At 39.8% G+C, this 23942-nt stretch overlaps 1 protein-coding gene across 4 annotated transcripts; it reads right to left on the bottom strand.

The window, feature by feature from the left end:
- Nucleotides 1-147: 147 nt before the first annotated feature.
- On the bottom strand, nucleotides 148-23539 carry ptp4a3a (protein tyrosine phosphatase 4A3a). Of its 4 annotated transcripts, none has more exons than XM_027171548.2 (6): nucleotides 23380-23537; nucleotides 9904-10365; nucleotides 6829-6921; nucleotides 4830-4960; nucleotides 2281-2355; nucleotides 148-1167 (listed from the first exon to the last, which is right to left on the bottom strand). In XM_027171548.2, exons 2-6 carry the CDS (start codon nucleotides 10006-10008, stop codon nucleotides 1050-1052), a joined length of 522 nt encoding a protein of 173 aa, XP_027027349.2. In that variant the 5' UTR covers nucleotides 10009-10365; nucleotides 23380-23537; the 3' UTR covers nucleotides 148-1049. The 4 variants fall into 4 exon arrangements, with proteins under 4 accessions (XP_027027349.2, XP_027027350.2, XP_047671957.1 ...); XM_027171549.2 differs by lacking the exon at nucleotides 23380-23537 and adding an exon at nucleotides 17368-17477; XM_047816001.1 differs by lacking the exon at nucleotides 23380-23537 and adding an exon at nucleotides 17377-17401.
- Between the last annotated feature and the right edge of the window lie 403 nt (nucleotides 23540-23942).

Below are 23942 nucleotides of genomic sequence, written 5' to 3' on the forward strand. Positions count from 1 at the left end.
AGCACTCAGCTCAGGCCTATAAGTGCTCTAATCTGATTGGACAGTTTTTGCTTTGTTTACACAAACACACAGCACTCTTGCATATGTCAGATTTATATGTGAATGAAAAATATTGTAAATTTCATTTGTTATTAATAATCCAGTGCATGAATTTTATAAACATTTTATTTTTTTCCGTATTTGTTATTTAAATGTCACATAAGTGTCAGATTCAAAGTGAACTTACAGTTTCAGCTATGTCTTGGAATATTATATTTATACAAAAGTGTTTCAAAACAAAAAGCATTTCAACAATACAGATGATAAAACAGAAGACTTCCCAAGGACACGAGTCTTCCTCATCTTCGTTACCGCAGGAGCACACGGGAAGTGGTGAGGCGCTACATGCTTTCTACATACATTTGGTTTATTTATTTTTTGGAGGAAAACGGATCCAACAATTTCATTTAAAAACGTGATGGATGTGTAGAAATCAATGATAAGAATTATATTAATAATGGCAGAAGTGGAAGAAAACAGACCTATAATGCAGAGTTCACAAAAACTTTTATTTAATCCTCCTATCAGTCTCGTAGAAGCTGCAAAGATTTAGGCCAAAGAAGTTTGAGGACGAGCCCTAATATAAATCTCATCAGCCCGTTTCGACTCTGAGCTTACTCACGATATGCCTCAGAATCACAGGGAAAGTAGAGAGTAAGCGGCACGATCTGAGGCGACGGAGCAGATATGGCTGTGTAATGAAATGACCTGAGACTTCACAGATAAACAAAGTGAGCAGGATAAAAAGTTTCCCCATCATTCCCCTTGGCTCCGTATTAGCTGGTCGATCGGTCAAAGGTCACTATCTTTGGTGCTCCTTACAAACCCTGTGGTGACCTTCGACCTCTCGGAGAGGCGTGGCAGTATTCACTCCTCATTGAGAGCGATGAGGTTTAAGCACCGCAAGGATGCAATCAGACCAAATGGGGTTCTGCTTAAGCAGCAGTTCAGCGATGAGCACCCTGGTCTGATGAGTTCGGTTCTGGCTCGATTCGGTTACAGAGTTCAGGTTACATGATGCAGCACTTGCTCTTAAAGATGTGCGGGTGTTTGTAGCGCAGTCTCTGTTTGGGCCTGTACTTCTCCAGATAGGTCAGCTGTTTGCTGTTTATCGCGCCACGCCTCTTCCTGTCCAAACGTGATTAAAACAAACATTTTAGACAACAGAATCATGTTTACTGAGCAAAAAGTGTTCGTGTTATCAACAAGGTCGTGTCTAATTATTTATATACAGTACGATGGTTTAATATTCAGCTACAGTGGAATCTGTCCATTTGATGTCTTAAACCAAAATAAAGCTCGAATACTGCGTTACTTTCCCCACATACTTTGTTTTCTGGACAGGTTTCAGCATCAAGTACACAAGATAAGCAAAGATAAATCCTTAAGTATGAACAAACAACACTCTTCCTGCCTCTTTGTTAGTGTCTGGACAGAATTGGCTTTCGGACAGAACGTGAAATATATCAGGAATAAAACAGATCAGGAGTCTGGTGGAAAATAATACCTGATGGGGTTGAGTAGAATACCAAGTGTTTTATTGCTCTTATACCACACCAATAAAAAACAAAAAAACTTTTGTTTATTTATTAATCTTAGAATGTTAGACTTTACTGTAATCAGTGATGTGGTAGCCTAGTGGTTAAGGTGTTGGGCTACCAATTGGAAGGTTGTGAGTTCGATTCCTACGTCCACCAAGCTGCCACTTCTGGGCCCCTGAGCAAGGCCCTCAACCCCCAATTGCTCAGTTATATAAAAATGAGATAAAGTGCAAGTCACTCTGGAAAAGGGCGTCTGCTAAATGATGTAAATGTAATCATTTGTTATAGCAGCTTTAAGCTTCCCCTCATCAGCTATTTGTATTTTTTAGCTTTTCTTTTTTTAGCCAAAAATGCAGTTTGTCATGTTACAGAGAGACTGCAAACTCTTTAACTAATAGTATCCAAGTTCTCTTAGTTAGACACGTCTCTTTAGACAAAACTTTACAGTATCAACCATTAAACATGTTTTCTATTAGTTTATATAAAGCAAATATCATGTGCGCTGGTACTGTAGAAAGAACCCGTTTTACTACAAGCACAGCATGAATATAATCCTGTTGGACAAATCTAAATCAACATGCCCTGGCCAATCAGACTTAAGAATTCAATAGTGCTGTGGAATAAATAAATGAAGGGGAATTCAGAGAATGTGTATCAATAAACAGTACTGGAACACACTCTGACACTAAGCTGCACGTACTGTCTGATGAACTGGATCGCGTCTTCATACTTCATCCCACACTCAATGAGAGCCAAAGCCACCAGCACCGGAGCCCTGCAGAAGGAAAGAAAAAACACACACTCATAAAAGATGGGGGGGACACACAGCCCTCGCACAAACAGATGGCTCCGTTTGAGTGAGTGTGTGAGTGGGAGGTTCTTTCTCACTTATTCCTCACACACACACACACACACACACACACACACACACACTCGTATACACTTTATTTACAACAAAAGGAATCATGGTCCCGATGCTTGTGAGCAGTGCAAACAGCACTGATGCACTTAACTAAATGTATTCCTTGAAAAAGCCTCGACACGTTCCCTCTTAAACACTCATGTACTAGTTTTCTAGGAACTACTTCACTTCTTTCTAAGAAATAAACAGTTTCTGGGAAAATTGGCTAAAAGTAATGTCCCCCTATTAGTCAAACATCAGTGTGTAAAGTATACATTTTTTTATACACATGTGGTCTGATTGTTTGTTTTTTTGTTTGTTTCAGAGAAAAATGCACGAGTGCTGTTCAGATCGGTTGGCATCGGAATTAGTCGGAAAAAAAAAGAAAAGAAAGAAAAAAAAGTCAGGCCAAGAAAACACTGGCTCTCTTTCAAAAAACGAGGCCAATTCCCAGTGGAGAAGGAAGACGTGCGTCATAGACGGGGGTTTTACCGCTTCCGAGACGTGAAACAGCAACGAGAGGCCTCTGCCTCCTCACGTCACTACAGATTTTTTTTTTTTTTTTTTTGGAAGTCATTGTTTTGGACGTTTTCTTGTAAAGCATAAATTTGTCTCGTCTGCCAAGAATCTGTGTGAACATTCCAATTTCCAAAGAACACTGAATTTTTTTTTTACTCTGATTGGTCTGAATTTTCTATAATGGCAGCTCTAGTGCAGCAGCACGTCACAAGTTCATATTAATATGCTCCTTATAAGAAGTTATGGCTTCCATAGTTTCCATAATATAATACTTTAGACACCGTGTTGCTAGCAGTGGGCCCTTGAGCAAGGCCCTTAACCAATTATTGATGTAAACGAGATAAACGTACTCGGGACAAAGGCGTCTGTATTCGTAATGATGTGATACATGATCACAAGGACGGTTTTTTTATCTATATGTGAAATCCTTCTGCATTTACTGCACCCTTGTGCAACACATATAACACCTGATTTGCTTTCATGATGCTTTTATCTGTATCATTTTTTGCAGCCCACAATTCTGAATAAATATATTGGTGAGAAATCAGCCTTAGGAAAAACACACATGGACATTTGTGTGTGTGTGTGTGTGTGTGTGTGTGTGTGTGTGTGTGTGTGTGTGCATGCATGCAGCGTGTGAGTCAGATCCAATACAATCCTCCTAGACCCCTGCTGTGGACCTTAACCTCACCCTGAAGGCCATATGAAAGTGGACACTGCAGATAGACAGTAAACACTATTACAAATATATGGTTTAAAAGCTCTTCACAAGAAAAAAAACAAAGGTTTTCCTGTTCCGTCTTCATCTCTAATAATACTGCAGCAGCCTCACAACTGACCAAACGTGCAACAAGTCGTGTTGACTTTGGCCGGGCTCTCTGTCCAGACTTATGGCTTGAAATGGGCATCGCACCGCCTATACAGACGAAATTGGACGAGGCCAGAGAGGCTCGTCAACCCTGGCTGCGGTCACAGGAGAAAATCAGGCTCATGGGAGAAAAGTGGTTTATGTCCCGGAGTGCACGGAGTTCACATTCTTTTCCAGATTGAGAGTCGAGGCAGAGAAAAATGGAGGTTGGTGATTAGGGGGCCACCAGACAATGCGTGTATAAACTAAAGCAAATTTCTTTCACCATTTAACTCGCCTACAGAACACTGTGCAACTGGATCTTAAATAAACGTCCTTTAAATTATAGGGTTGTTTTTTTTTTTTGTATAGCCATGTTTTTGTTTTTCTGGCATGTGTGTAGGAGGTTAATAATCCAGTAAAGTCCTGACGACTTTCTGTGGACTGGACACTGGAGTTTTATATGGATGCTTAAGAGATGGCACGTTCGCCTAGTGCGCATGAAGTTTGCTGGGGTTTCCTCTGGTTATTCTAGTTTTCTCCCCCAGTCCCAAGACAAACGTTGTTGGTTAAATTGTTATCAGTGTGTGACTGGGTGTACGAGTCTTTGGGCTGGCACCCTGTCCCATGTTCTTCATGGTTTACTGGAAAGACCAACGAACTTAACATAAAGTTCTGGTCTGTTTGACTCAATTGTATGTTGCTAAGACACAAGTAAGGTATAAGACACTCGGCCTTATGTTGATAAAGGAAAATGACCAACATGAAGCATAGATGCTCTTAAATCACCCTGAAGTGAATTATTTTTCTACAAGAACAAAATAACCCTGTGCTTTCCCTTGCAGCTGCAACTGCTGTCAGAACTATAGTTATAAAAAAAAAAAAAAAGAACACCTCCTGACCAATTAGAAGAAAGAATGATGTTTTCAGGTAGCCTTCGATGCCAAGTTTGGACCCGACTCTACGCCGGATGCTGACTGACCTGCCGAGGCCTGCGACGCAGTGCACAGCCACGCAGCAGCCCGGTTCCTCCATGAAACGTCTCCTGAGGAGGCTCAGCCAGTCCTCCACCACCTTGGAGGGGGGAGGAGCTCCGTCATCAAACGGCCAATCCTGCAGCAGAAATACAGCACAACATGGTCAACACTCTACATTTCACATTTATTTAAACTTTCAGTTCATTTGGTTCAAAAACATTTGGATGGAACATTCTGATGACGCATGTATGTGTGGTTATCAGATAAGGGCTATGAAAACCGTACCCCTAACTTCACTGTAGCCTACTAAAACACACACACACGTCTGGCTGCCATTGGCAACAAACACACATCCACATATTTACACACTAGCAATGTTTAACAATAACACACACACACACACACACACACACACACACACAACACCCTAGGGAAATGACACTTAGCAACAGCAGAAGTGAGTTTGTGGCACCTCCTTTAAATGAAGAAAGTGAAAGAGAGTGAAACAGACTTTTTGGTACTTTGTGTGTGTGTCAGAGAGAGAGCAGATGAAGGTGCACAGGGTAAACAGTCATGTTGTACTTGGTGTATAATTACTGTAGGTAGCAGATTATTTGTCACACACACTCTAGGCCACGTACACATGAGCACATAGTGAGGGATTCAAGAGCTCCCAAGAATGAATAGTGTGATCAAGCTCATTAAAATCAAGCAGGTATTCAGCTTCAAAGAACCGACACACTCCTCTCAGGATTTACACACACAATGCACGTGTGCAGAACACTGCTGATTGTCCTCATGAGGGTCTTTGCTCATCAGCACTCAGTGTGCCATTTGGTCTCTTGAGCGTTAGCTCACCGTGGTGCTGAGAACAACAGGAATAAACACACACTGCAGGTGAAACAACAGTGTAAACATCCTCTCAGGCTGATAGAGACAGGCCATACCTCCTTCGCTACCACTGACAGGAACAGAGGTCACACCTTCACTAAAACTGAAAGGAACAGAGGCCACACCTCCTTCACTAAAACTGACCAGAACAGAGGCCACACCTCCTTCACTAAAACTGACCAGAACAGAGGCCACACCTCCTTCTCTAACACAGACCAGAACAGAGGCCACACCTCCTTTAGTAACACTGGCCGGATCAGAGGCCACACCTCCTTCACTAAAACTGACCGGAAAAAAGGCCACACCTCCTTTAGTAACACTGGCCGGATCAGAGGCCACACCTTCACTAACACTGACAGGAACAGAGGCCACACCTCCTTAATTGGGATTGATAGACACAGTCACATCACATGCTAATTTGGCAGATGCACTTATCTAGAGAGACTTTTATTTATCTTATTTATACAAATGAGTAGTTGAGACTTCAGGGCTTCACTCAACAGCCCAGCAGTGGCAGCTTGTGGTCCTGAACACCATCAGAGCCTTTCCATCAGTAGTCCAACACCTTCACCACTGAACCGACCCTTCCCCTGTTTAAATCTCTACAACTATTAAGACTGTGTCTACAACTATTGACTGTGTTTTAAGCACGATTCATATTCACACACACACACACACACACACACACACACACACACACACACACACACACACACACACACACACACTTTCATCACCACAGTGATTTTTAACTAAGTCAGGAACAAGCAGCTCTTGTTACGCAACAGCTCTCTTTCACACACGCCTTTCTCCTCACAGAAAGTCAGAGAAAAGGTCTAAATAGAACAAGGGAAAAAAGGCAGGGAGCTCTGAAGTGGAGGCCATTTCCATGGCAACAGGATAACCATTGACGTCGGTAATCAGAAACACGTGTATAAGCTGTGAGGCGAACGGCTTGGTGCTGCACAGACGGCGTGCGTGTGTGCACGTTACACAGTGTGGGAGAACTCATCATGTACAACAGTGTCACATCTACATGAAGGAAGGCTGAGTGAAAGACAATTAGCACAGAATATCAGACTACAGGACAGTTTAAAAGTGAAACACACTCACCACAACGGTGATGCCGTCCTTCTCCAGGGGCGTTTTGTCGTAGGTGACCTCACACACACGCACCACTGTTGTTGCACCATACTTCTTTAGGTCCTGGGGGAGCAGGAGCAAAAAAAAAGTAGTTTTAAGTTTAAACACTGACATATACTATACACTATACACACTATATACACACTACACACTACATTCTGTACAGCATACACACACTGTACATTATACACACTACACAGTGTAGGGGCAGAGAGAAAGATCATATGAAATTGCACTCAGTTTTCAGAGAAAGTCTTACATAGTGTACAGTGTATAGTGTGCATAGTGTACAATGTACATAGTGTGTAAACTGTATAGTGTATAGCGGGTAGTGTACAGTGTGTAGAGTGTAGTGTATAGTGTGTATTGTGTATAGTATAGTATAGTGTGTACAGTGTCATGTATAGTGTGTACAGTGTATAGTGCATAGTGTGTAAAGTGTAGTGTATAGTGTGTACAGTGTATAGTATACAGTGTATAGTATACAGTGTGTAATGTATAGAGTGTACAGTAAACCGTGTGTAATGTATAGTGTGTATACTGTGTACGTGTAGAGTATATAGTGTGTACAGTGTATAGTATACAGTGTAGTGTACAGTGTGTAGTGTGTACAGTGTATATAATAGTGTGTAGTAAACAGTGTGTACAGTTTATGTAATAGTGTGTAGTACAGTGTGTAGTGTGTATATAATAGTGTGTAGTGTGTACACAGTGTGTAGTGTATAGTATACAGTGTGTAGTGTGTATACAATAGTGTGTAGTGTATAGTATACAGTGTGTATACAATAGTGTGTAGTGTATAGTATACAGTGTGTAGTGTGTATATAAAAGTGTGTAGTGTATAGTATACAGTGTGTAGTGTGTATATAATAGTGTGTAGTGTATAGTATACAGTGTGTAGTGTGTATATAATAGTGTGTAGTGTGTATACAATAGTGTGTAGTGTGTATATAATAGTGTAGTGTATAGTATACAGTGTGTAGTGTGTATATAAAAGTGTGTAGTGTATAGTATACAGTGTGTAGTGTGTATATAATAGTGTGTATACAATAGTGTGTAGTGTATAGTATACAGTGTGTAGTGTGTATATAAAAGTGTGTAGTGTATAGTATACAGTGTGTAGTGTGTATATAATAGTGTGTAGTGTGTACACAGTGTGTAGTGTGTATATAATAGTGTGTAGTGTATAGTATACAGTGTGTAGTGTGTATATAAAAGTGTGTAGTGTATAGTATACAGTGTGTAGTGTGTATATAATAGTGTGTAGTGTGTACACAGTGTGTAGTGTATATAATAGTGTGTAGTGTATAGTATACAGTGTGTAGTGTGTATATAAAAGTGTGTAGTGTATAGTATACAGTGTGTAGTGTGTATATAAAAGTGTGTAGTGTATAGTATACAGTGTGTAGTGTGTATATAATAGTGTGTAGTGTGTACACAGTGTGTAGTGTATATAATAGTGTGTAGTGTATAGTATACAGTGTGTAGTGTGTATATAAAAGTGTGTAGTGTATAGTATACAGTGTGTAGTGTGTATATAAAAGTGTGTAGTGCATAGTATACAGTGTGTAGTGTGTATATAAAAGTGTGTAGTGTATAGTATACAGTGTGTAGTGTGTATATAATAGTGTGTAGTGTGTATATAATAGTGTGTAGTGTGTATACAAGTGTGTAGTGTGTATACAAGTGTGTAGTGTGTACACAAGTGTGTAGTGTGTACACAAGTGTGTAGTGTGTATATAATAGTGTGTAGTGTGTATACAAGTGTGTAGTGTATAGTATACAGTGTGTAGTGTGTATATAAAAGTGTGTAGTGTATAGTATACAGTGTGTAGTGTGTATATAATAGTGTGTAGTGTGTACACAGTGTGTAGTATACAGTGTGGATACCTGAACACTATTATAAAACACAGAAGCAACAGCAGTGTCAGAATAGAGAACAAATAAACCTGACATTTCAGACAAAACACTTTCTGCAAGCAATCAAGAAATCTGTTCAAAAAGTGAGACTTCGAGTCCAGCTTCACTAACAAAACTGTTTCTCTGAAAACTGAGTGTAATTTCATGTGATCTCGCCCTCCCTCTCTCGCCTTCCCTGGGTGTATGTGCAAATCTATTTTTTATTAAAAGTACACATCCACACTTATATGCAGCTATGAATGTATACAAGTGTAGAAAGAAATAAACCGACGGAAGACAAAAAGAACAAAAAAAAAAAAAAAAACAGAAGCTAACAAAGATGGACTGAAAAAGAGAAATGCAGAAAGGCTGAAAGATAGATAGGCACAGAACAGAGACACACACCCCATACCCCCACCCGCCCACATGCACACACACACACACACACTACACTATCTGATCACAGTCAAGGGCCACATCTCCGTAGCAACAGCGGCTTGCTTCCTGGTCTTCTTCTAAGGTCTTCTTCTGTGTGTGTGTGTGTGTGTGTGTGTGTGTGTGTGTGCAGTATGTAGTAAGCACCAATGTCAGCAGTGTGAATATTTTCCTGGACACACACACACACTATACAGACCCGAACTACCAGCGTCACATTTTCAAACACGTTCCAGGAGCCGTGATTAGCGTACCGTTTCCTACGTGCATTGTCTCTTCATTTTCAGTCGGAAAACTGCGCTGAAGGTCACACATACCAAACGTGATTATTATTATGATGACCAAACATGATTCTTACCCACAATGCCGTTTGGCGACCTCTATATTCATCTAAATTCCTCCGATAGAAGTGCTGAGGAATTTAGCACTCACTTCATCAGAGCAGTGCAGCAGTGCTTTATTGATTTTGTGACTGTGACTGTAATCTGCCATTAAAACTTGGTCTGATGGGTCATGTGACTAACAGACTGGTCATGTGACTCTGTAGCGCCACTGCTGGATGTAATGTGAAGTGAACACAGGTGTATATAGTGTATAACTTTGACAAAAAAAAGAAAAGGAGCCTGTGATGACGTAAAGAGGAAATAAAAAAATACCTCAAATATTTTGACAGAAAGAAGACAAGAGCAAAGCAGCGGAGTAAAATGTTACCTCTTTAAAGCTGTTAAGGGTGGAGTTGGTGGGATTGTGTGTGATGAGAAACCTCATGTTCTTGTAGCACACCTCCACCGGAGCCGGTCTGTTCATCCGAGCCATGCTGCTTTGCCTTCAGGACCAACTTTCTACGACAGCCGAAGGGGAGTTTTGACTGTCCAGCTTCCGTCTGTGTCTGGATACGGTTTAGAAAAGTTTTCACTTCTAGTAAAACACGACTCGTTCGATCCGCCTGGGATCCAGATCTTTCCTATAACGGAACCGGCTTTCTTTTGCCAGGAGGGAAAAACAAAATCACCCCATCAGCTAGTAGGTGTGTATAGAGTCGTGGTTAAGGATCAGTGAAGGTGACGGGGTTCAGAACTGAACATCACTCAACACAACAAACGTGATGATGCTGAGTGCAGCAGTGAGACACAGGAAGCGCGTCAAAGCAAGGCACCATGGGAACTCCAGTTTCTGTAGAGAGAGAGAGAGAGAGAGAGAGAGAGAGATGAAGAGACAATGATAAATAGATATATAGATAGACAGACAGACCGAGTCGATTTGCGAAAAATCAACAACAAGACATTTACTTATCGTATTTTCATTTGAGTTGCATTTCATAACAAAAATGATCCAAAACGGAATTGTAAACGAACCAAAGACACAATCGCTTCAGTTCAGATTGTCTGGAGCTGCCTTATCTAAATGCAGAGTCCAGGATGGGTTTTACTGCTTCAAGAGCTCAGTAAGATACAGATCTCTGAGAACACAGATATGAGGAATTACTGACCCTACACAGAGTAGCGCATAGATCATGAACAAACCGTTATATTTCTTCGTTATTACTCAAGAAAAATATCCACCATCGTCATCCTCAACTATCGAGAAGATCTGCGCAGTAACTTTATACTTCATCAAACATGAACATTCTTTTACAAATATCATTTCTTCTTTATTTTCTTTATCTACCACCAAATATTCATCCATTAGTACAGTGTACTAGTGTGCAGTCACCATGCGGTCATAAAAGGAGAGGAATACAGATATCTATTGGTACGCTAACGTTCCTCGCTGCAACCAAGACACAAAGCTTTAGTCGCAAATCAGTGCAACTCTGGGGACATAAAACAGAGACGTACCATGAGACAGAAGGCGAAACTCTTAATGAGGTCCTTTGAGGATATTTTAAAAGGAAGCTTTGAGTCTTAAAAGGCTCCGAGTCACAGAGTTAACCTTAAATATTAAATCCTTAAAAGTCTTTTTTTTAGTAACTATAGTATACATTTGTATAATATATAATATATTTCCCAAAATAATTTCTACTCTACATAATCATTTGATGTAATATATTTACACATACAGTCTGGATCCTTCTTATTTCTAAGGAATCTTGAGGATTATTAATATTACTCGACTAAGCGAGGAGTGTCCATGGGTGCCATTATTTCTTTGTGCCGCTGTTGCTTGGAAAACCGTAAACAATCAACAGCATCTGCGGCACCCTGAGGTATCAGGATGAGGATAATTGGGTGTATCTTGAGATATAATTTTTTTTACTTCTCCATCGCACGTTTTTTTTTTTTAAGAACGTTTTGTGCTGTTCAGAACATGTCATCTTCTACAGAACAATTACCCAACCTTTTCCCCCAGGAGTGAAACAAAGAAGTAAATATTTGCACTGATGATTTTTTAGAGCCGCCGCGGGCCTCCGAGAGCCTCCGAGGCTGCTGCTTAAAAATAAACCAACCACGAGAGATTGAGAGCTGTTTAAATAACAGCAAAGAAAAAAAAAAAACCTTCTCTAGGAATCGTAGAAATACGAGACTCCTCAAACTACCAGCTCTCACGTAGCAGCCGTTTCACAACAACAAAAACGAATCACAGAGCTGTCTGTTTGCTCGCTGATTCCTGGCCTCCTTATAGGTCGAGCTGCTATTTTCGCTCCCAGAGTCTCTAAACAGTGCCAAAAAGACACCCTGTTCTGCATGTCACACTTTTAGATTGAGACTTCACCCTGAAATACACCAGCAGCAGACACTGTACCAGGTACTCATTTATCTTCTCGGAGTCTACACAAACAGATATCTGTAAAAAACACACCTTCTTGTGCAAAACAATCCCACCAGCTCATCCTCCGCTTATAAAGCAGATCCTGTGTGGATGTTTTTAGATTCAGGGGCAGTATGAAATAGTATAAAAGTGTAAGAATATTAAACAAAACCAAATGAAGTTTAGAAAAAAAATTAAAATAAAATCACACAGCAGAAAGGAGTCATCCGGCCAAGCAGCCGAGACAGACACGATCCCGTCATGTGCTGAACAACAGCTGGATACAGACGCTCAAAAATAAATATCCATATACTGTACATGAGGACCAGACCTTTGCGACGTAAAACAGTGACGACACTACTGCATTATCTTTTTCCCCCTATTTATAATACATGTGTTCAATGTGTTGTTCTTCCTTTTCAATATCTGTGTTTTTCATCTTTTTTTCCATATTATTAATTCATTTGTTTGTTTGTTTTTATTATTTGAAATATTATTTAGATTTTTTTGTTTAAATGATTTGATATTATTATTATTATTATTATCATTATTATCATTATTAATAATGATGATAATGATAATTATTATTATCATTATCATCATTATTAGGATACTTTGTATTATTTACTTTAATAGTATTTTTCGTATTGTGAACTTGCACATTTATTTATTATTTTTTGATCATTTTTATTTTCTGCAGCAGTGTTTAGCCCTAGACAAAATACCATAATACAATTAGCCAAAGTCACATGGACAAAAAAAATGATAATATGAAATTTATAATTGTATATTATAACGCTATACTTAGTAATGACCACAGCGGTAGCCGTCAATAAGCCCAGTGAGCACAGGGTGATTACAGGGATCCTTCCTGTAATGAGTTTTGCGGACTCAACGCTCTGTCAGGGTCACCTGGGTGTTAAATATAGGTCCAGCAGCTGCCTTTCAGACACACAGACTTGCTTTTCATACCTGTCATATGGACTTTAATGCAATGGAAATCCATCATTAAATCTGAATCGTCTAAGCAGCTGCTTTGGCCAAATGCACGCAGGTATTAAAAGTCACCTCAATGCTGTGTATGTTACGCCACAGCTCTGTGCTAAATATATGTCATGAAATTCAGCTTTGGCAGAAGCTCCAGGTAAAAGACAACCACAGGAAAAGGTTTTAACACAAGACTGTTTCTATAGTAACGGATTCGATGGGGACTAGGATTTAAAGGTAGACGCTGAAAAGTGATTTGAGACAAATGTGGGAATTTGTTGTGATGTTTTCCATAAAGAGACTTTTATTCGTTTGCTTGTTTGTTTGTTGGAAGGAGTCCCCACTGTCAGAGCTTTAGTAAATGTCTGAGATAAACCTGAAAAACCTGAGAAAGTATTCAGAACTTCTGACTAGGCTTATCTGAGAGAAAGTGAGAGAGCGAGAGCGAGAGAGAGAGAGAAGACAGAGAAAACAAAGAAAAGAGAGGAAGATGAGCAATATGAGAGGGAGAGGAAACAAACGAGAGAAAAGAGGAGAGCGAGAGAGAAGACAAAAGAAGGGAGAGAAAGGGAGAAGAAAGGAAAAGAAAAGAGAGATGAGAGAGGTTGAGTTAATGTTTATATCTATAATTGTTACATTATGGTGCTATAATCAGAGTCAATCCATCACGTGCTGTTACAGGTAAATGAATGAACCTCTGAGCACTTTGTCAGATTGTGGATCTGATGCAGCTCCTAAAATCCCTCCTGCACTCACACGTACTCGACGCCTCACAGGAATTTCAAAGGCATGAAATTACAAACGACATGCATGTGATGTCGGCGTACGTGTGACTTTTCACATCAGTAGCGGAATTAAAACCGAACGAGAAAACCCCTGTGGTGTCCCTGTGCACATGAGACAGGCTTATGCAACTGGGTCCAAATGTTTGTATACTGTACCTCTAAGCTAAAATGGACAAGACAAAGATAACCAGCTGATGAAAAGAACACAGAGTGCTTGGACGTGAAAATGATCGTCCGTTGGCACAAGGATGGAAAATGACTGACAAATTTTTAGAACAACTTTTCCCTTGCTCTAGAGTAAAGGAGAGACATTTTTCGTTCCTTGTTTAAACACAACTTTAAGCTTGATCTCGCTTTTCGAATCTTCTCGTACAACACAGACGTTTCATCAGAAGAACAACAACTCAAAACATTCTCAGAAGAAACACTGTCTGCTTTGAACAGCAAGAAAACAACAAGACGAACTAAGAAAAAAAAAGTGTAATTTGTGTTTAAATTCAACAACGTGTCAATGTGATGAAGTTTAACTCACTGACCGAAGCAGAAAAATTATAGGAAATAAAACCTTCACTTGAAAAACCATCTTAAAATTGTCTTTAAAAAGGTTACGCTTTTTGTTTTTTCAAACAAATATTCTGCCTAGATGATTACGATGTTAGGACGAATATAAACGAATCCTGTGGGACGTCCATAACAATTAATCCATTAACAATTGCATAAAAATTAAAAATCCAGTGAAAAATCATTAGGATACAAGCTAGCCGGTTAAACATGTTCGTACATCAGTAAAAAAAAATTGCAGTTATATAGATGACGAAAACTTCTGCTTCGTTATCGATAAAAAAGGGATTTCCAAGCGAGAAAGAAATTCAAGCCAAGCTGTTTAAGGATGAGACAGTAACGAGAGCCGTACGGGCGAGTTTCCAGCAGCTAAACAGAAACATGTGTAGCACAGTGAAGTAGGAAAACGCAACACAGCTTCGTGTTATTTTGTACTTTTTATATAAAATAAAAAAGAAAAAAAAAAGCATGCGATATGCCAAACAGATATGACATAACTATACTGTTGGATGTATTGTGATTGTTGTGGCTAAAATGCGCAATTTTGCTACCGCTTATTTTTAAAAAATGCTTGTTATTTTTGATATTTTTCCTCGAATTGGAGAAATCACAAACACACAATCCCCTCCCATTGAAGACAAATAAGTAACAAGTTTCTACTAGAGCCGTGCTCAATAGTCCCACACAGAGAACCGAATGCGTGTCGTGATAAAGAGTCAGCTTCGAAACTTCACTGAATATATTGAATAGTTTCAAGTATCAACGTTTCTACAATACGGGATCAAAATACTGTATATAAACCCCTGAATAAGACATCACTCTACAGACATCAGATTTCTACGTAGTTGAGAAATACTATAACCAAGACAAGGTTTAAATCTACATGGTTTCAGAATTGGAAAGTTTTTTTAGCCATTTAATACCAAAAAAACAAAGCGTTCCACTGAAAACTAGCATCTTTCTGTTGAGCAAATTAGCTAATTAACTAATGACATCAGTAAACTTGGCTTGATAAGTAAGGATTTATCAGGTTTAGCTTGCTACTTCACCAACTAGCTAGCTAGCTAACACTTGAGAGCTAGCTCACGTTGTTACCGATGAGCTGCACACAATGGACATGTTTAACTCACTGACAAATGTGTTGATGGCATTTGTTAGAGTAGAAACTTATCATTCAGTGTGCTGTGTGTTAAACTTGCTCTCAATCAACAAATATATCAATTAGCCATCACTTAGCATCAAATATCCACTAACATGTTGCCAAGTCACTCATATATACTAAACACAACATGTTAGCTAATGTTTAGCACATCATATACTGTGGTAAACTGTTCAAAAAGTAAAAAGGATGAATACAAATATTCACAAAAATAAATTACACAAAAAATCTTTGCAAACTCATTTTAAATATCAAATCTGAGTCCAGACAGATATTTAAGCCTTTGTAACCCAAATGATTAAAAAAATAAATAAATAAATAACCAGAATGAGAAATCAACTCATTTATTACAAGGCTGAAGTGTTGGTGTAATACACAGGTGTGTGAAATGCAATGGCGGGAGCCTGCAGCTGAAGGAAAAGACCAGATGAAGTGTGAGAGGATCCCTGACATGGGCCGTGGTTCACATTCCTCAGTGATCACTCGCTGTTAGTTACACAGAGGCACAGCTGAGGAGAAACGCCATCGGCATAACAGGAAGAGCTCAGACTCACGCGCACACACGCACTCGTGCTCTCAGTTTAATCAGGACACAAATACTTCACTACTTTAAATAGTCATTCATCTGTAACACGATCACATCCATACAAGTAAGGAATGAAATGCTTTAGGGTGTCCTGTCTTAGGAAAATTGTGTGGGACAGAAATTTACACAAAGACAAGAAAATCAAGCACAAGGTTTTTTAAAATTAGCACAGATATTTTGCAGATGTGACTCGAGACATGTCGCGTGATGTCATCACAACACACCTTGAGGAGAAGCCCTCTTGTGCTTGTGTGTGTGGAACAAACATCGTTACAGAAGTATTGAAGAATCTTGTACTTTCACCAATTAGAGTTAAAAAAAAAAAAAAAAGACAGAGGCTCACGAATTCAATCATGGAATCAGATTTCATGCAGACAAAGCTGCCACAATTTAAAATTAACCACTATAAGATACAAATGAGTGGAGACACGGTGGCTTAGTGGTTAGCACGTTCGCCTCACACCTCCAGGGTTGGGGGTTCGATTCCCGCCTCCGCCTTGTGTGTGTGGAGTTTGCATGTTCTCCCCGTGCCTCGGGGGTTTCCTCCGGGTACTCCGGTTTCCTCCCCGTCCAAAGACATGCATGGTAGGTTGATTGGCATCTCTGGAAAATTGTCCAGAGTGTGTGAGTGAATGTGTGTGTGTGTGCGCCCTGTGATGGGTTGGCACTCCGTCCGGGGTGTATCCTGCCTCGATGCCTGTTTTTTACGTCCCGCGTCCTTTCCCCTTCTGTGAATATTCTTGTTACAATTCTATGTTCTTTTATCCTGTTCTCCAGTTATTTCACTACATTTGCAAATCTCACAGCTTCTAGCTCACAGAAATACCAATATAGCGTAGGCGTAATTGTCGGAGATACGCAGAAGACACGGTGTCGTCTCACCGTAAAGACAAGCGTAAACCAAAAGCCACACTGTTTCAACATGGAAATGCGTCAGTGCACTGACCGGAGCGAGACCTTGGCCTTTTCCATCGTGCAAATTTTATTTGCATTTAGACTCTAGCTGAAAAACTAAATATACGTAATATCCCTTCACAGTACGGACTCAACAGCAACACCACACATTTCAGCTAAAGTTGAATAAAAACTGCATCCACAGTTCTAATCACTACACTAATAAAATGAAACTGAATTGAATAAGGACTACATACGTACGTCTCGGTAACTCTGCATACGACAAAACGTCTAAACACACGGTGGCTCAGAGACTAAAAAAAACAACATTCAGGCAGAATTCAGTCTCCTCAGAAACCACAAATTTCCAAGTAAAAATGATCCCGAACCTCAAACAAGTCATCATGAGCTTTACGAACAATTTAGAAGCTGTCATTAAGGAACCAGACGCCTACCTTTCCTACCGTGAGTGACGCCTTTGGACACGCTGAAGCACCGAGACTGAGAGCAGCTGAGACTGATTAGATGTTTTGACTTGTTTTGTTTTTTGCTGTTGCTGTTTTTTTTCACTGCAAGATCGCTCATGTGTAAAGTGCAACCCATGATGTCAGAGGAACAGGTGCCTTTCGCTGACAATCGCTTACAGATGAGCACAACGTCCACAACTTATTATTATTATACTTCGGTGGAGAGAATGAAGGGAAAAACAAAAACACAACCGTGAATGATTTGTCCTTTGTGTGAATCCGACTGAGAGCAACAACTCTTGCAGATTTCAGAAAGTTCAGGAATGTCCAAATTAGGAAGAGCAATGATGAGGAACACAACACAGGAAATCCTTTATCCTGTCTCGCAAGCATTTACTCACACACACTTACACACTAATCTTTTACCAAACACCCAAAAATGCTATCAATAATGTAGACCAAAGGATTAAAGCTATCCATATATGAATAAAGGCTTATAGAGATGAATTATGCCACTACGCTTCATCACACTTTTACCCACAGTATGTAACCTACAGTACATAAAACATAAAGAGTCCATGTTCTTGCCCCTGAGGTGATTATTTCCCAATAAAAGCGTCTCCAGGGTATTTTACTACTCTGTTAAAAAACACCTCTTTTTTTTTTACAGTTACATTTAACATTCTGGTTCTCATCAACACTGATGAATCTTTCAATTATGTGATACAGAGAACATCACTGAATCGCAAATGGTACGTTTTTCTTGGCTAAATAACCATTCCTTTATTCTATTAAATGTTCTAATTACGTGACTCGGGGCAAATGGCTACAATAGATACTATACCGTGTTATAGCCAGTGCATTGATATTAACAAAAAGTGGTTAGAATAAAAGTCAGTTCTACCGTATATATCTATATCTCATATATATCTATTTTTTTTTTTGGTCTGCAGCTGGAAGTTCTCAAAAGAAAAGCTGATGTTATTCCGATGTCAGAGGGTTTCCTGTCTGAGACTCACAGCTGGACCGTTGAGCTTGTGGGAAAAAAAAACAAAAAACAAAAAAAAAACAAAGGGGGAAGACAACAGTCTTGTGTATGTGCACACACTCTTTTACAGCCCTTACTAAAGCAAGGTCTCACCTGAAACTTCCCGTCTCACAATTTAGTCAGTTTTCTTTATTGACTCGTGTCTGTATTCAATTAGCAAACTCCAACGTGGAGGAAACGTTCCCTTTTTTCCCCTCCTCAGGCCCTCGGCTGGAGGTCAGGCGGAGCCCTTTTTAATTGACCGGAGCAGCACGAATCTCAAAACTCTCACTGCAGTGAAATGCTTGCAAGCACCATGCAAAAATCCCCCAGTGATTCAGGATTTCCCTTTTAAACCTCCCACAGTGTGGAACTGCAGACTCCGCTCAGCCAACCACCCCCCCTCCCCCCTCCATACACCTCATTCCTTCTCTAAGGAAACAGGCAGAAAGGTCTCATCTCAAAAGAGCCTGAAAAGGTCAGACAGCTCGGTGTATGAGCCTCGAATAAATCCTCTTTTCCTTCATGAGATGTCTCAAACACTGTTCCCTCTGCTTTCAAATTCAACTCGGACTCCTAACCATAACTACTGGGTCAGTAAGAAAGGAATAAAACACAAGCTGTGTGCTTAAGGACATGTTGTTAGGAGAAAACTACAGCACCCTGTCATTTGTGATACAGTTACCGCTACCACCCTGAAGTGGATTATTTTCCTTAAAAAACACCCTGAAGATTTATTCCTCTTATAAAACTGCAAACTGTCTGTCAACAATTACAATATAAATGTATTTAAAGAACACAAAATACATTTATATTCATAGCTATACATATTTAATGCTGGGCACGGTGGCTTAGTGGTTAGCACATTCGCCTCACACCTCCAGGGTTGGGGGTTCGATTCCCGTCTCCGCCTTGTGTGTGTGGAGTTTGCATGTTCTCCCCGTGCCTCGGGGGTTTCCTCCGGGTACTCCGGTTTCCCCCCCCCGGGTCCAAAGACATGCATGGTAGGTTGATTGGCATCTCTGGAAAATTGTCCGTAGTGTGTGAGTGTGTGAGTGAATGAGAGTGTGTGTGCCCTGTGATGGGTTGGCACTCCGTCCAGGGTGTATCCTGCCTTGATGCCCGATGACGCCTGAGATAGGCACAGGCTCCCTAAAGTTCTGAAGTTCAGATAATCGGTAGAAAATGAATGAATGAATGAATGAATATTTAATGCTGTGAAACATCCACAAAACAAGCTAGCTACAGTCTTTTCTTTATAAGCCATCTCTCTAGTGAAGTTACAATGACTACAAAAGTAAAAACTTTCTCAAAGCTCAATTAGCATAACAAACAACAATAAAACAATTATCATTAACTGTAAAAACCTATGTTCAATGCTTTTTCATTCCTTTTTTATTCGAGTCTATGCAGTTAGCACAGCCATCATTAGCTCAAGCTACTTAGCTAAATAAACAGTGCTTGCTCTGCTAGCTCAGACAAAGTCCACAACCTCAGTGTTCCCACAGATCTTCATATTCATAGCTAAATGCGTAGATTCGTGGATCAGTGCTCTTAGATTCATTACCTCAGCTTGCTCATTTAGCACTACAGAAGTGTTTCGCAGTCATATTTTGTTAGCTAAAGTCATACAGCTAATGAAACTTCTGTAGATCGTCTTAATCTCTAAGCACTATAAATGTCATCGCTGCTGTTGTCAAATAATTGTTTTATGAATTAGATAAATCTTAAAAAAAAAAGAAAAGACAGATTCTATTAAACCAAACATCACATTTTTTTAAACCTTAAGCTACTGTTGCTGACCAAATTACAATCTAAATATCCGTGTTTAAATGAACCTTTTACTTTATGCGCAGTTCAGGAAACTAAAGCACACTTTTCTGTCTTCAAGTCCTGAGCTTCTGAAAGAGTTTCTTGGTGCTTTTTTGGCATCAAAGGTTTGGGTCTTTCGTTAGAGCCATGAGGATTAAACTTATCGGTGATGTGACGTAACCGGCTTCACAATTTTCCCCCAAACCAATTCACATAATAACAGAACTTGTTCTGGATGAAGCTGATGGAACGTATCCTTAAATAAACGTTTTTCTTGCCTGTTAAAGCCACATTTAAAAACGTAAATGTTATGGTTGAAGCTTTAAGTGCTGATTGAATCTTTAAAGGCTACGTGTCAACCAAGAGACTCAGAGAGACTTCAAAGGAATTAGTAATTGATTTGGTTGCAGATTTATGAAATATTGCTTGTATTGTATGTTATTATGTCCTAGAGCAAAGAGTTATGGAGTGATATCTGAATAAATGTGACTGATCGAAAAATCCGGTTGCAGAGAGGTTTCCCCTAAGAGTGAATCATGTTTTACAGTAAAACCCCACAGCCTTCCACAAAGTGTGTGGCTAATGGCTGTTTATCTGCGGCTGATTACGTGACTGCTCAGGGTCAGGCGCTATTTGATGGCCATCGATCTTGGCCCCAGCTTCAAAGCTGCCAACGGCTCGCTGTTTATTTACACTCATTTCGCAAAGGACGATAAGAATCACACACGAGAGAAGAGGACGGAAAGCCCAGATCCTTTCTTCAGGGTAGAGCAGCTTTGAAATTATTGGAACCTGCTGACAACTGAAGACGAAACTTTTTCAAAGGCAAGTGGGTAAAAAAAAAAAACTATTTAATTCTAAAAGCGAGCAGAAAATGCTGGATTTTATATAAATGAGTTTATATGACAAAATTAAAAAATAAAATAAATTTGCTGAGCTACATAAAACACATCGTCCTAAAGACTTTCCTTGTGATCAAACTTGTAAATGAAGGGTTTTAACTCAGAACTGGGGAGTACGAATTTAACTCAGAACTGGGGAGTACGAACCAGGATTTATGGCATTTCTGACCCCCAGGTCTTTAAACTACAAAGCTTTCTTGTTAAATATATTCAGATATTCAGTTCCGAGTCACACTGTTGTTTTTATTGTGTTTTGGGAGTCATATTTGAACCATTTCTCTGATTGTGTTCTCCTGTCTATTGTTTTCCCTTTGAGTAGCTCGTGTACGTAACCTTGTCATTATATTTTCTTGGGTACAGTTTTCTAGTTCCCCGCTATGCAGTTCATATTTCTCCTTCTTTTAAACGCTTCTGTTTTTGATTGCCATTACCGTAGAACCATTTCTCTAACTTCTGTTACTAGTTCTCTGTGATTTCCGGCATGTGCGTCAGACCTGCTATAATCTGTGGGCTTTAAGTTTGTTAAAGCTGTAGTCCTTGCCTTGTTCTACATTTCGAAGCCTGAAGCTGCAGAGATTGTATGATTACAAAATGGATCACAGGAATCAATTTTATTTTTTTAAACTGAAGGGAGCTCCATGGCCATTCGCTGACCACAATCGGAACCGTCGATTGACAGTGTAACTTGCTGGACGTCACTGGAAGAGCACAAATGGCTCCTTGTGGCATGGGGACACAGGGTCATGTGCAAGTATTTATTTGAGGGAGCCTCTTGGGGACATTTCAGCCGAATTCTCATCCCTGAGAAACCGCTGTACTTTTTTCTCACCACACATGGGATCGGAGACCCTTAAAGAGACCATGTCGGCGAGCCATGAGCTCTTTACTGAGAGCAAATCCATTGCTAAACCGAACAAACCGCTCACATGATCGCTGTCCTAAAGCATTTGGATTCTAAGTATGTCATGATCCAAACCCTTAGTCTCCATTTACCGCTTTAGCGTTTAGTGCTCAACATACACTCCTACCTGCATAACTGCATCTGAATTTAGGAAAACGATTACAGTTAACAAACTTCAGAATATGGCTTATAATCCAAGTTTTGCAATTTCTTCCATGTTCTGTAACAGCTCGAGTACCAGAACCTCACAACGTACATTTCAATGTACAACTGTTCCTGATATTCGGTGCACATGATAAACAATCTTGAAGCATTAGCCGTAAACAGCAAGGTAGCTCTTGTTCAGTCCATAACAGCTCCGTAATGACTATGTGTACACTGAGTATAATCGGGTACGAAATGGCTTTAATTACTGTAAATGCAGCCTTTATATAGAAAGCGAAGCCTACATCACAAACATAAAATCACATCTGAAACACTCCATGTAATTATAATCAACCTATATAAGTGCACACACTATATTATAATGACACATGGATAAATATATCTATCTATAAATGCTACACTACATAGGGTGACTAAGTAGTACTCAGCAGATGACTCAACACCAGAGGATTAAAGGCAGCCCCTAGACAATTAGAATGGACAGATGTGGCTCATTTTTGATGTGTTGAGCAGCCACATCTGGCAAAATCCCAGATATTGACTCACATCCCATGCAAGTGCACTAGATTTGTATCACTAGAATGATATCAGCAACATAAAAATGAGCTTTAGAAAAGTTCTCAGCTTCATGCCGTCGGTCGAGATCTCACAAAAGGTCCAGGCCAAAGATCATTGAAGCTTTGTAGAATGTTTGTAGAACACCAATGAGTTCAGTGAGTGGACATGCTGAGATTCAGCTGAGATCACTTGTATAAGAACACGCACTCATACACACCTAGGGGCAATTTAATGTAACTAATACACCTACTTTAGAACCCATAGGAAACCTGTGCAGACACACAGGGAACATCTAAAACAGACCTGAGCTCAGGCTCGAACCTGCGACCCCAGAGCTTTTATTATATATTCATAATAAATGTTATTATGGCAGAGTCAGTGTGTAATGCACATTTACATTGTGTAAGAAGAGAAGAGAAATACTATTACTAATAAAGTGATGTTGTTAGATCTTCCTCCAGATCAGGTGTGAAGGCTGTTATTCCACATGGCGGGTTCAGTCTTTGTGAGTGATGATGTATGTGATGATGGAGAGTAAAAGCCGGTATCAACACACACTAACCACAAAACACCATAAAAGCCCCCAGCGCGTGCACACACCGGGTTATTACAGGGAATAAATGAACGCCACTTACCTGGAGGTGTTCTCCGACACACGTTATTCCGTCGTTTTGTGCAGATCGCAAGCAGAAACCTCTCTGCGTCCATGAGACACGATTCACACGTTCATTTTACTCACGACCTTTCTGGTTGTCGCGTGACGTCAGAGCGAGCGCGTCACCGGCGCCGCCTTTGCACGTGGATTGGTGCAAGTTAAACTTCGTCACAAAAAAAACGTGTGTGTGTGTGTGTGTGTGTGTGTGTGTGTGTGTGTGTGTGTGTGTGTGTGTGTGTGTGTGTGTGTGTGTGTGTGTGTGCATATATATAATATATATGTTTGTGAGTGTATCCCTCAGTACAGACAGCCATCTAGTGGTCTACTACCGCCATAACCATACAATACCATAATATACCATATTATACCATAATATACTATACTGTATTCTATATTATACTATACAAACCTAAACTAAACTAAACCAAACTATACTATTATGTACTATACTATAATATACTATACTATAATATACAAAACCTAAACTACACTACACTATACTATAATATACTGTACTATACTCTTATATAGTATACTATACAA

This window comes from Tachysurus fulvidraco, chromosome 7 (assembly GCF_022655615.1).
Source record: "Tachysurus fulvidraco isolate hzauxx_2018 chromosome 7, HZAU_PFXX_2.0, whole genome shotgun sequence".
In the NCBI taxonomy this organism is placed as follows: Eukaryota; Metazoa; Chordata; class Actinopteri; order Siluriformes; family Bagridae; genus Tachysurus; species Tachysurus fulvidraco.

Bases quoted from the DNA above. Each gene is read 5' to 3' on its own strand.
- ptp4a3a (XM_027171548.2), bottom strand. From the start codon at position 10,008: ATGGCTCGGATGAACAGACCGGCTCCGGTGGAGGTGTGCTACAAGAAC. The intron at 4,961-6,828 runs GTGAGTGTGTTT...TTTCTGCTGCAG, and splicing joins AGGACGGCATCACCGTTGTG to GATTGGCCGTTTGATGACGG. The intron at 2,356-4,829 runs GTCAGTCAGCAT...TTCCTTCTGCAG, and splicing joins TGCGTCGCAGGCCTCGGCAG to GGCTCCGGTGCTGGTGGCTT.